The sequence below is a fragment of the Tasmannia lanceolata genome, unplaced genomic scaffold, assembly GCF_043159265.1.
Source record: "Tasmannia lanceolata isolate RefF3 unplaced genomic scaffold, GAP_Taslan_0.1 ptg000007l, whole genome shotgun sequence".
Lineage (NCBI taxonomy): Eukaryota > Viridiplantae > Streptophyta > Magnoliopsida > Canellales > Winteraceae > Tasmannia > Tasmannia lanceolata.
The window spans coordinates 4640569-4654259 of NW_027518684.1; the positions used below are offsets into that span (position 1 = coordinate 4640569).

The 13691-nt window shown below is 35.5% G+C and overlaps 2 protein-coding genes across 2 annotated transcripts; one reads left to right on the top strand and one right to left on the bottom strand.

Moving 5' to 3' along the window:
* Positions 1–829: 829 nt before the first annotated feature.
* LOC143881265 (mediator of RNA polymerase II transcription subunit 7b-like) lies at positions 830–7092 on the top strand. The gene is made up of 4 exons (XM_077384252.1): positions 830–881; positions 3589–3755; positions 3839–3912; positions 7026–7092. The coding sequence occupies exons 1-4, from the start codon at positions 830–832 to the stop codon at positions 7090–7092; spliced, it is 360 nt and encodes a 119-aa protein (XP_077240367.1).
* Positions 7093–11082: 3990 nt separating this feature from the next.
* On the bottom strand, positions 11083–13403 carry LOC143881530 (uncharacterized). Its single transcript, XM_077384637.1, has 4 exons — positions 12736–13403; positions 11915–11985; positions 11624–11822; positions 11083–11534 (listed from the first exon to the last, which is right to left on the bottom strand). Exons 1-4 carry the CDS (start codon positions 12853–12855, stop codon positions 11337–11339), a joined length of 588 nt encoding a protein of 195 aa, XP_077240752.1. The 5' UTR covers positions 12856–13403; the 3' UTR covers positions 11083–11336.
* Positions 13404–13691: the final 288 nt, after the last annotated feature.

The window sequence follows — 13691 nt, forward strand, 5'->3', positions numbered from 1 at the left end:
TTCTTTCGCCTTCTTTTTTATTTCTTGTTCTGCCTTTGCTTCATGGTTAGCCTTGTTAATGGTGATATTAGGTGCACAAATTCGAATTTTGATGAAATGGGTTTCTCTCTGTCCTACCTTTTGTATAGAGATTGGTTCCATGCATTTTTTTTCTTCTGGATTCCACTTGCAGAGAATGACATTTGCCGGATTTTGAGTTCTATCCATCCGAATGATAAGCTTTTTATGTGGAAATGCAACATTTGATTTAAGTCACTGATTATGTTTCTCATTACAGAACCTATTAGAACCCTATTATTATATGAAAAATATTGAATTTCTAAAATTAATTAAAATATATTTCCTAAGCCATGGGTTTTGCCTGGTTCAAACTTCACGCAGTGTCAGATTCTGATACTCTTATCTGTAGGTGTGCAACATGGATTATAGGGAAAAATACACTTAGACCCCCTCTGGTTTCTGACACATTCAACTTAACCCCAAAAGTTTAAAAGTTACAAGTATACCCCTTGTGGTTTCATTGCGTTTTTTTAACTGGGCAGAGCTGACGGCGAAATACCAAAATGCCCTTGTCTTCCCCAACTGAAAATTAGGGTTTTCATGCTTGAAAACTAAAAATTGGGGTTTGATTCAAAACCTTGTTGATTTATCAACATAAACCCTCCATTTAGGAGATTCACATCATTATAATGATTTGCACAAAAACCCTAACGTTTTAGGGCTTTATTTTTTTTGTTTTTATCGATTTTTTTTTCTTGAAATGTGGGTTTGATGTAGCCATGGGATGGGGTTCGATTGTCTGTAGTGGAGGTGACGGCGGTTGCCGGAGATGGCGACGGCGGTGGTGGCCGAAGGCAGTGATCGGAGGGGTGATGGCGGAGGTGGGAAATGGTGTAACCCTAATCCCTCTGCAAATGAGGGTATTTCTGTCCTCAAAATATTAACCATGGTTAGTTTCTGTCCTCAAAATATTAACCATGGTTAGTTTTAGTCTTTCCGTCATATTAAACTGATGGACAGTTGACGGATGGGGTGTACTTGTCACGTTTTGAAACCACAGGGGGTCTACTTGTAACTTTTTAAACTTTTGGGGTTAAGTTGAATGTGTCAGAAACCATAGGGGGTCTAAGTGTATTTTTCCCTAGATTATAAGCATTAGTTGAAAAACCTGTGGCCTTTCTTGAGCTTTGCTTGAAGGCCTTCATTTCCTCCCTTTGTCTTGAAATTATAAATCTGTCCAGATTACCAAAATACCCTTTTGGCCTAAATTGGACCGATTTGACCCCAGTTTATTGCTACAGAAATTTATTACTGTTTTTCATTGGATTATTATTGAGTTTTCATCAAAATAAGGTTTAATTCATAGGTTTTTGGAACTGTTTTAATTATTTTACTTGGTCTCACACCTAAAACCCCGTTTTAGCCTAATTTTGCCCTTAATTAGTTACTTGAAAGGTCTTTTAAGTGCTGAGTACTTTGTGCAAGGTTTATTTAATTGCTAATTGTTATTTTTCTCATCTCTCATTGTTGTTTTAAGCCTTGATATTGCTGTTGTCCGCAAAATAAATTCGTAATAAATCAGCCTTAGTGGTTCTCATAGGTGCCTCTAGCCTTTAGATTCAGTCTTAAGAGTTCCTGTAGTCTTTAATCCCATTAGGAGTGTATGATTTTTCCCTTATTTAGGTATTGTCCTCCATCAACTTGGTATCAGAGCATTAATAGGTATCCCTTATTTAGGTACTTAGGTATTTAATCCCACAAACAGAAACACTATGAAGCATGGGTACGGATACGAGGTGCGGGTAGGACACGACACGGGTATGTGGGTACTTGATTTTCCAAAAAAACCAGGTGCGAGTACGTTCGGGTACGCTGAATATAATAATATTTTTTAATATTTTATTATATATTTATAAAAAATTTTAAAAAATAATTGGACAACAATCAAATAACAATAACATCACCAAAATGGAAAATTCTAATTAATCTCTTCATTTCATAAGTGATTAAGTTCCATTTTTCATAACATGAGGCATCAATACATCATTCATTAGAAAAAAAGTCTGTCGCCAGTGTGTTGGCCAGTGCTTGACAAGATGAATAATTTTTAGAGACCAAATTATGAGATTTTTTATACCGGACTTTTGGGATTTAATAATGTTTGGACATGATAGATTTTATGAATTTTTTAAATTTGAAAAATACCCCACCGTTTGGAAGTTACGGAAGTTAAAATTTTGACCCGACCCTTTTTCTTCGAATTTTGTACTAGAACAGGAGAGTTGACTTTTTTTTCCTTTTAGATTTGGTCTTGAAACTATTTTTCATAAATTTAAATGGGGGTATTCCGTTATTTACATGTAAATCTTAAGTAAATGGACAATAAAATACATTTACTTAAATAGTTTACATGTAAATACTAAGTACAAAAAGGATTTCCACCATATGAAAGAAGCAGGATGTGTCGGGTACGCGTGGGTGCGCACCCTAAACGCACCTGACACGCACCAAACAACCAAAATTAGGTTTTTTTTTAATTTCTAAGATGTGAACGTACCCGCACCCAATACGTGTCGGGTACGAGTACGGGAACCCCGGGAGAGTACCCATGCTTCCTAGGTAAAACAGAGGTCATTAATAGGAGTCTAGGAAACCTCCTTAGGTGTCTTATTGGTGATATTTCTAGTTGGGATATAGTCCTTCCCCATGCTGAGTTTGCCTGCAATAGTTCTGTGAACCGTAGTACAGGCCTTTCCCGTTTTCAGATCATCACAGGCTATTCTTCTATGAAACCGTTGACCTTATTCCTGCTGTAGCTAGTGCGAGTTCTAGGGTTTTTGAGACTGCCGAGTCCTTTGTGCAACATATTCAAGACTTACATGTAGAAAAAAGGAGGAAGATTATAATTAGCAATGAAAGGTATCCTTCTGCATCCTAAATTGTGCTTGAACTTTCCATGCCTAAATGAAGTAATCCAATAACATGGATCGTTGAGACGGATCAAATTACACAAAGCTATTGTACTATGCTTACATCTTGTGCAATTGTTGTATCGCTATATTTGAACTTTTTAGTCTGATAATGCATCACTTTTTTCCACTAATGATAGCATTTTTAATAAACTAGGTTGTGTGCTCATTATTGAAATTAATTTTCTGATCAGAGTCTGTGTGAGGCAAGGTTTTAAATTTCAGTGTTGGTTTCTAATGTGATCTGGCCCTCACCCATTCATCTTTTTTATTCAGGAGGCTTTTTAGTTTGTTATTTTTTGCAGTTCCTTCTTATTTTTAGAGCCTAGATGTGTGCTCGTCTACATCATCTAGGGCCCACTATTACACTTAAGATTTTGGTTTATGCATTTCGGTCGTTTCGGTTTCGATTTCTGTGGGGACGAAAACAGAAACATTTCGGTTGTTTCATGTCAGATTCGGTGGAAATTTAAAACCACGGTGTGAGGTTGAACACTTATTTAGAGTTGGTTTATTTGGGTGAGGTTGCTTCTCTTTTTTGGCGAATTGATATGTCATGTGACAATGTTCCTTATTTAGGTATCATATTTAATCCCTGATATATTAATATTTTGTACAGATTTCAAAAAGGAATTGAAATCACTAAATAGAGAGTTGCAACTACACATATTGGAGCTTGCAGATGTTCTCGTCGAAAGGCCATCTCAATACGCACGAAGAGTAGAAGACATATCTCTTATATTTAGGAACTTGCACCATCTCTTCAATTCTTTGCGTCCTCACAAGGTAGATTTTTCCATTGTGAAGTCAAACCTCCACTATTTTCAACTGTTTTTGCAATATCAAAGTGATTGTTTGTTTTCTCTCAGGCCAGGGCTACACTGATTCACATACTAGAACTTCAGATTCAACGTCGCAGACAAGCAGTGGAGGATATTAGAAGGTATGGGCTTGACTTGTATTGTTTGCATATTAAATGGTCAAATTATCTGGTTCTGGATCCTTCTTCTGACAATATGGTGATGATCTTAGTGAAATTACATGTCTCGTGTATTTTTTATGTTGATTAAAGCTTCTCTGCATTCTCTCATTAGGCCTTTCTATCATTCTCTTACATTGATAAAGATTGATATAGATGTTTAAATGGCGGTCCCCCTCCCTCTCTCTACGTGAACTGGATCGAATGAATTTGTATTATATTCTGTTCTCCTTAAAATCATATGTAGGATTTCAGTTTCGTGTATGAATAGATAATAGTGGATGTCAGGCTGCAAACTTCCTTTGGGACTCAATTTTTTCGGATTGAATGTGCTACTTATTTACATGCAAGTCTGGTTGACTGGAAGCTATATTTCCTATGTCCCTTGTTCTCACCCTATTTATATACCATTGTCTGAAGGAGTCATCAGTAGCTTGCATCTATCACACCTGCCAATTTTGTATTATCTCCCACATTTTGTTCACTTGTCATTTTATCCTCAATTCATTTCATCTTTTGAGATGTCTTATAGTTTATAGTCATTTTCCAAACTGCTTTGTGTTTTTTTTTTTTTTTTTTGTGCGTGTAAAATAGCAACCAAAATAACACATCTTTCACATAAATTGAGATGTCCAATCTGTTTCAGTTCTCATTATTCTCTTCTGAGAGCTCTTTGTGAGAGACAATACAGATGTATAGCTATATCTGTGTTCTCACTATTCCTTTCCGAGAACTCTCTGTGAAAAACAGTAGATAACAACAGCTATCACTGTGCACCTATGGGGTGACTCTACTCGACTGCCTCTTTTTGCCACCCCTCCTATCATCTCAAATGTTGTCCCTAGCAGCTGTCAAAAAAAAGAGAGAATGGTATTCAGCATTCTTTATTTCCATTTTTTTTTTGTGAACTGATACTAATCAACTGATGATGCTGAAAACTTTCTTTTCCCACTCTATTTTTTGTGCTCTTGTTTTACTCTTGTGCGCCCCCTTCTATCCAGCTCACAATTTCCTTTGAAAATAACAATACCCTGTTGTACTACCATACAGTTTATAGGATGTCTTGACTGCTTTGAGCCATACGCCTAGCTGGGAGAGTACCATTGAATTCTATTAACACAGTCTTTCTTGTTAGGAAAAACATCTCAATAATTAATGCATCTAAGTAGGGAGAAATATATCTCAACAGAAAAAGAACCCATCACCAACATGAGTAAGTAAAGAAGTAGATAAGATGACCTAAACTGTGCAACAAACATGAAAAACTAAAGAAAAGACTGAATTTGCATTCAATAAGGATCATAAAATCCGCCCCCTTACATCATGTATATATAGAGTCCTATAATGTATGACTTAGACTCAAAATTGTTTCGTACTAAATTTCAAAATGTAAACATATAAATCAGTTGCGGAAATCAAATTACAACTCAAAACCTCAATAATTGGAATTGAATCCTAGTTGGGTACAAAGTTAACTCCTAACTTATCCCAAATTAAAACCCTGAGAACTCTTTCATAGAGGCAAAAACTTATTTTCGGCATAATCCCGTCACTGAACTTTGGTCTACATTTTGTGGCCTGAAACTGCAAAGCCTTGCAAGATTCATAGAACTACTTGTAGATGTTGAAAGATACTTGAAACGAGCTATGGATTGCATAAAATGGATGGCGGATGGTGAAAGCTATGTCTTTCAGAAGTTTCTGCATCAGTCTAAAGGACTTATTTTTTTACTACATCAAAATAGATCCTTAATCCCTTATGTCCTGTTTGGTTGACAGGAAAAGGTTTCTGCCTGAGAAGGCTTTTCCAAGACAACTTTTTTCCTCTCCATAAATTTTTGAGAAAAAATTCTAGTTGTTTGGTTTACCAAACATGAAAAGGGATTTCTTTTGCTATCATCATTTCTTGGGTGAGGATTTTGCATAGCTTCTGAGTTTTTCTCTAGGTCAGATATCAAACGATGTCGGAAGGAGATTTGTTTGAGTAAGGAGAGGATGGTGACAGTTTCTCCCAGATGGACCCCTCCAGATCCGGCGTTGGCTGAAGCTTAATTTTGACGGATCTAGCATCGGTCATCCTGGGATGGTTGGTATTGGGGGGATTCTCATAGATGGGCCCGGTCCAATCAAACGGGCATTTTCAGGACCTATTGGGGTTAAGGAGTCTAATGAGGCGGAAGTGAGAGCAATGTTGCATAGTCACGATCATTGACAGTAATGATTTGAATAGTCTTGTAGTGGAGGGAGATTCCCTCAATGTTTTTGGATGGATAACCGGGTCTTGTCCCCACCTTTAAAGGTTTTTAAGAGTTAATCGGGTCGCTCAATTTGCTTTCATCATGTTATGTGATCAGCTAATGGAGAGGCGGATCAGCTCGCCCTGTTAGTAGGACAAGATTGAAGGTTTTTTACACTCTCTATCCCCGATCTTTCTTGCTTGTATTTTTATTTCTATATTTTGGTGTGTTGCGGCCTTGCTGTATCTCCAACCATTTCGGTCACGGGGTGTTCCCCCTTCGTTTTAATTAATAAAATGCTTATCTTTAAAAAAAGGGTATTCGACATCAGAGATCTAATAGACAAACATATGATGGTAGTAAGCAAGACATTTGGTTTATCATTTATCGGATTGGAGAATGAACTGAGGCATCATATTCATAGAGCGGAATTAAGTGACAGACAAATGGAAGATCCTCTTGAGTGGACGATGAGTTAATTCTTACAGAAAATCTAGCAATAACAGACTTAAGAACAGGAGGTGGCAGGAAGTCGGTGAAGAGCTTTCTAATTTTGTGTCCATATCTTATACTCTGTTCCATTATCTGCTTACAATTAACAGTGAGGTTTTTGTTCTCGTACATGTGTTTCGGTTACTAGCTTTCTTTACTCTTGTATTTATATATACCATATACCCTGTTTCATAATCTGCTTACAATTAGCAGTGGGGTTTGGGGTCTTTGTTCTCTTACGTGTACTTCGGTTATTAGCTTCCTTTTCTCTTCTATTTATACGTACTATCATCTATTCAGATGCTAAAGGCTGTCATAATTTGCTTCACTGTTTCCTTGCTTATTTAGAAGGAGTGAGGAGGCACAAAAACTGCTCAAGGAGTCATTGGCAACCTTAGATGGGCATCTGCCTTGAATTGTATCGTTGCTTGAACAATTTGGTATTACATTAGTTTTGAGTTACTGATTCAAAAAAAAAAAAAAAGGCGATTTTGCTGCTTGTAACCTCATCACATTTTTTTCTCTTCAAAACACCAAATGCTCTGTTTTTACATGTGTATTTGTCTGTCAAATTGTGAGATCCCGCATCAGAAAGGGAGGAAAAGTTGCTAGGCTATATATGTGGATCGGGTGTGACACAAGTCTTAAAGTAACAATATATACCAATTAATGTCTTCCATCTTGCGTAGTGTACTGAAATATCACAGTTGTCAGTGCTGTAAACTTTAGTTTAAACTTTAAAGTAGCCATTTTGGCCCTAATTTGTATAGTATTTTTCCAGTTAGTCATTGATAGTTATGAAATGGCCAAAAGTATTATCTTTTCAGAAATTATTTCTAACAAGTCCCTAAATACAAAACACTTTTATTGATAAACATGTTCTGAAATCAATTCTAGTATCAGATTATTTTTTGCCTAAAAAAATTCACCTTATGCCCTGTTTGTTTTGGATTTTGAGAATTGATTTTGAGTCTAAACTGATTATTGGACCCAATATAAATGTAATTTGAGTCCGATAATCAGTTTTGGACTTATAATCAATTCCCAAAATCCAAAACAAACATGGTCTTATTGTTTCTCATACTAAAAAGGATAACCATTTTTTTATTTTTTTTTTGAAAATGAAAAGGATAATCATTTTTGTAAGGATACATGGTGCTTTTAGAGCTTTATTAGGGCATTTCGCAGATGGTCGGTTGCATGAGAGAGCAGCCACATCACCAATAAATACAAAATCTGTTGAAACATGAGCCTATGTGTCTGCTCTCTCATGCAACAGACCATCTGTGAAATGCCTTCTACAATGGTCCCTAGCAAATCCCTTTTCTTTTAGCCTAAACTCTTTATTTTTGGGTTTACGATGGTGGGACTGATAGTCTGATTTGAAATTGATCGTGACCCATGTACCAAGAGCACAATCCAAAGAATTATTCGACAAATCAGGATGCAAACTGAATTGGTGATCTAGCTCGTTGTATTTAATTCAAATTGAGCCACTTGATAGGCCTACTTAATAGTTCATTTGTGAGCCATGGATTAAATAAATAGAAATTAGGGCCCGTTTGGATACCCCTTGGATTTGGATTTGGAGGTGAATTTGGATTTTCAAAATCCATGGATTTGAAATCAAGAATTTTAAAATTCACAAATTTATAAATAATGCTGTTTGGATGACCACGTATAGATTTGGATTTCAAATCTAAATTAATTTTTTATTTGTTTGGATGCTCTTTGGATTTGAATTTGAAATCTAACAAAACCAAAAAGCCCTAAAATATTTGATATAGGGGCATTTCAGCCATTTTCTATGATCCAGGGGTATTTTAGTCATTTTACCCTATATGGGGGTATTTTGATCATTTTTTATGTCATAAGGGTGTTTTAGTCATTTTTCATGACTCATGGTATTTTGTCATTTTCACCCGGTATAGGTGTATTCCGATCATTTTGCATGACCCGGGGGTATTCTAGTCATTTTACCTAATATAACGTATTTTTTCATTAATTTTTCATGATCTTGGGGTATTTTAGTCATTTTACCCTATATGAGGTTATTTTGATAATTTTATATCATAAGGGTATTTTAGTCATTTTGTATGACTCGGGGGTATTTTGTCAATTTTACCTGGTATAGGGGTATTTCTAGTCATTTTATCTAATATGGCGTATTTTTATCTCATGATTGTATTTTTAGTCATTTTTTATGAGCCATGGGTCATTTTTACTTGATCTAGGGGTATTTTAGTAAATTTTCATGATATTGGCTATTCTAGTCATTTTACCCTGTATGAGGTTATTTTGATCATTTTTATGTCATAAGGGTATTTTAGTAATTTTGCACGAGTCGGGGTATTTTTTCATTTTACCTGGTATAGGGGTATTTCAGTCATTTTGCCTTACTCGGGGGTTTTCTAGTCATTTTACCTAATATGATGTATTTTGATCAGTTTTTAATGTCATGTGGGTACTTAAGTCATTTAACACTTTTTCGGTATATTTTGGTCATTTTAACCCCTTACGGGTCAGATTTAGATTTATAAATAACCTCTCGCAGAAAGGATTTATAAATTTAAAAAATTACACTAACATGAGGAATTTGTAAATCTTGTGGATTTCACTCAAATCCAAATCCAGATGTCATAAAGGCTTGCCAAACACCGAATTTGGATTTAAAAGTCCAAATTCACCTCCAAATCCAAGGGGTATCCAAACGGGCCCTTAAGGTTTTTCAGAAGGATCATTCCTCAACTTCTCGTTCAAAATGCTTGTTGAGCACAGACAGGGTACGAAGAATATTTAGTAGAGATATAAAATAAGAGAAATTATATGATGCCCGACAGTCAAACTGTAAAGGGCGGAAGGAGACAAAACCAAGGAAAAGTAGAAAACGGTGCTTTCCCTTGGATTAAAAATCAAGGGAGAGAGGGTTTGTCTCTCTCCGCCCTTTATTTTGATGGTCTGACATCATATAATTTCTCGCTTTCCTTAAAAGACAATATTGTACCCACCATTTGAAGAATTAATGTGCACCGGGTATTCACGAATTTGCCTCAAAGATTCGATGAAGCCCATTAGAAAAATTCTCATGTGTCTATTGGAGTGATGCACGAATAAAAACCAACCTGAAATACCTTTAGAATTGGCATATTTTTTTAGATCCGGCAGAAAACAGATCATCAGAGAGAAAACAACAAAAGAAAATAAAAGGGAGTGCAAGAAATCACTAGAGTATAGTATCTACAATGGAATTTGTAATCCTACTGCAAATGGTGGATGATATATCGTCTATTTATAGACCTTTCTATAGTCTAGATTGACTCCTGATTAAGCGCCGTAGGCGTGGTCTAGATCACACTTGATCGAGTTTTGATTGTTGGTACATGTCTAGTCGTGATCGTTGGTCCAAATCACTCCTGATTGAGTTCCATTATTGGTAGACATCTAGTTACGATCATGCAATTTAGATCCAATTTAGTATATCCCTGAAACTCCACCCATTAGATATCAAATTACAGTTTTTTCAGTACCATTTTTACCATAAAGATAGATGGGTAATCCTCTAAAGAAATTGATTTGCTTATAAAGAAACCAAGTCACTTTGCTATGGCCATTTTTTTCGATTTTGAGCATCGGTTTTGAGTCCAAAACAGATTACTGGACCCACCTGAGTCCAGTAAATGGTTTTGGACTCAAAACCGATTCTCAAAATCTAAAACAAACAGGGTCTTAACTGGGATCAAAATTAAACCTAATTTTGAATCAAGTATCAGTTTTTGAATCGATTCTCCGAATAAAAAATAATGGGCTAACAGTTTCGGACTCAAAATCCAAAACGAACAGGGCCTAGGCAGAAGTTCTTCATCCACTAACTTTGAGGAACGCTAATCAGGAATTTAAGATCAATCTTTATACAACCATTTCAACATGAGATGTCTCATTTTATCCATGTAGTTCCATCTAAAGGGCATGAGCAGGCTTTCACCATCAAAATTCAGTTCGTTGAAGTCCTCTCAAAAAAGAATAGAATCAGTTGGAGAATTATAACACTATTGGGTTCAATCCTCCATATACAAAAGCATCATAAACTTGAAATACTCATTAACCACCTGCAACTAAAATCCCACATTAGAAATAATCTACATTGATCTGGCTAATGGGTATTATTCTTCCATTCTTTAATATTACTATCAGCTTGAAATCTACTAACCTGAAAACCACTTCTAAAGTAATCTTTGTGTGGAAAATCCAGACATTTTGTACTGAATCAGCCATTTTCCTCCAAAGGAGTATCAAGGCATAAAACCAATGAAAACACCAGCAATTAAATAAGACAACAATCATATAAACGCATGCGTAATTTTTCTTCAGTTCTTCAATAAGCTTTCAATTTTCTTACAGAGTAAACTTAGCACAAAAATATCAGTAATCTGTATTAATATAAAGATGAAGGCACAATGGAGTAGCATTGAGGGAATCTACAATGATCATCTGATTAATAGATGTTGTTGTTCTTCTGCAAACTTGCCTTGTGTGATACAAATATAACAATCCATTTGTTTACATAAAGAGGAAAGAAGTATATCAAAAGAGAAAAATAATCACTAGGAATATGTCTAAGCTATTAAACCAGAGGGTTTCTGGGCATATGAATGAAGGAGCTCAAACCCTCAAAGCTACCGGATCTTGCCATGATATCTTCCTCTTCCCTGCTTGGTTTGGTCCATTTCCAACATCTCTACAGATAGATAATTTCAAATCGCTCGCAAATGTGTCCCTTTCCATTGAACATCTGTTCAATTTCTTCTCCATTTTTAGAGGTTCCCAAACAACCTGAAATTCCCCTGTTTCTTCCGCATTCTGTAATTTATACAAAAAATATAATTAGAAAAGTACGATTTCACAGTAGGTCCGAGATTTCCATTAATTAGAAGAATCAGATTAATTACCGGAACTGAAATTTGGTTCAAGTCGAAAACTACTGAAGGGATTCGCGTGGATGTTTTATTGTCACTGTAATTTTGTTCTTTCGCGGAGCTTTCCTTTCGAATTTCTAGATTTTGAAGAGTTTGAGGTTGAACAAGATGTTGGGATGAGATTTTCTGAGATGGGTTCTTTAGTAAATATTTGAATCTTCGCCGCAAGAATCTGAAATTAATAAAATTTAAATATAAAAGTTTATTCATCATCTCTTTGGAGATTCTGAAAATCAATAAAAAAAACTATAAGACAAGTAGTACCTGACTTCAGCTAAGAGGTTCAATTTCTTCTGTTTTTCTCTCTGCAATTGTTTCTTCTTAGCCACTGTTTCCTGTGAGGAATTTACAGACAAATGCATAAAAGATTTGTCAAGAAAATAAGAAAATTTCAGAAAGGAGTTTCATAAAAGTAGGTACAGAAGTGAGGATTTACAGACAAATGCATATAAGAAAATTCAAGAAAGTTATTCATAGCACCAGGTACAGAAGTAAAGAAACATCCAACACAAAAAATACATGAATCATTCCTGTCAAGGGCAAAACAAATCTCGAAACCCTCGACAGTACGCAAGAAATATTGGTAGAAGAAAAGAAAAAAGAGGGAATTCTCATTAGAGGGAGCTAAAAGGGTTCTCAGAGTTCTCAGAGTATTTTTTTTTTTTTTGAAAATAAGGTTTCTGAGAGAAATACAACATGAAATCTAAGATCTGCTCGATCAAAAAAAGATGAAAACCACCAAAAATTCGCTGAACTCCACAAAGAAAAATCAATGAAAAAAACCCATATCCTAGATCAAGATAAAGAAGAAGAAGAAGAAAAAAAAAACCCAAAAAAGATAAACCGATTTACAAGAGCAAGAAGAGAACAACCCACAAAAGAGAAACCTAGATCAAGATATTAAAAAAGAAAAGAAAAGAAAAACCCACAAAAGAGAAACCGATTTTCATGAGCAAGAAGAACAACCCACAAAAAGAGAAACCCTAGATCATCAGGAACCAATAAACAAAGAAAAACCCACAACAAATACACCATAGATCTCTTCTAAATTAAAAAAAAAGGATAATCAGAAATATAGACCTCACCTTCTGCAAAACATTAAAATCTTGCATGAGGCTTTGATGCTTTAACCTGTTTTTCACCTCCTCATTAACTGGGTAAGAAGGATAAGAACTCATGGAAACCCTTTTCATATTTTTCAACATGGTATCCCCAATAACAAAAAAATCTTAATGATATGAAAAACCCAGATGGGAAATACTTATACAGAAACACAGAAACCCAAGAATTTGGAAAGGGAAGAGTCCCAATTAAAGACTGGTAAGAAAAGAGATGGAAGGAAGAGATAAGGATTGATAATTAGAGAAATAAAGGTAGGGAGAAAAAGAGAAGTTTCGTCTCCTCTGAAACTCTGACCAACACCCAATAAAAGTAGCATGAAAATAGGAAATAGAAATTGGTTTCTTCTTAATGGAGATGAGATTTTTTTGGGGGGGTTGCAGAAGGGTATTTCTGGAATTTTGGTTTTGGGTTTTGGGTTGTAAGACATTTGAAGACATCTCCCTATCTTTCCTTGTTTCTTTTTTGTTTTTCTTCTTACATAAATTTGGTCCAGCTGGGCCATTAGAATGAGAGAGAGAGAGACTTTGGGACTGTGGGTTCTTTTCTTTCTTTTCTTCTATTGTGTTTCCTTTGTTTCTTGGTTGTGTGAGGACTGAGAGACCCTTGAAAAAGCAGAGATAAATGGCTGCCGTTTTAAGATGCCCTTCTGCCGTTTTTGGCACATAGAGTTATAGACTGTTTTTTAAGTGTTGGTGGTGACATGGCAATTTGATTATAAGGCAGTTGACATCGGCACTACCATATTTTGATAACCGCACTGACCCACGTTGTCTTTTCCTTTCTAATTAGCTTGTGGGAGCTTTTTGAGAATTGTAATAACCTTTGTTAGGTGTTTAAATAGTAAAAGACAAGGTCAATTAGAGCAGTTATTAAAACATGATAGTGCAGATATCAGTAGCCCAAATCAATTGATTGTAAT

Excerpts from the sequence above, each read along its gene's own strand:
- LOC143881530 (XM_077384637.1), bottom strand. The coding sequence starts at position 12,855 with ATGTTGAAAAATATGAAAAGGGTTTCCATGAGTTCTTATCCTTCTTAC. Across the intron at positions 11,823-11,914 it reads AACCTCTTAGCTGAAGTCAG|ATTCTTGCGGCGAAGATTCA; the intron begins GTACTACTTGTC and ends TATTAATTTCAG. Across the intron at positions 11,535-11,623 it reads TGAACCAAATTTCAGTTCCG|AATGCGGAAGAAACAGGGGA; the intron begins GTAATTAATCTG and ends TATAAATTACAG.
- LOC143881265 (XM_077384252.1), top strand. The coding sequence starts at position 830 with ATGGCGACGGCGGTGGTGGCCGAAGGCAGTGATCGGAGGGGTGATGGC. Across the intron at positions 882-3,588 it reads TCGGAGGGGTGATGGCGGAG|ATTTCAAAAAGGAATTGAAA; the intron begins GTGGGAAATGGT and ends TATTTTGTACAG. Across the intron at positions 3,913-7,025 it reads GCAGTGGAGGATATTAGAAG|AAGGAGTGAGGAGGCACAAA; the intron begins GTATGGGCTTGA and ends TTGCTTATTTAG.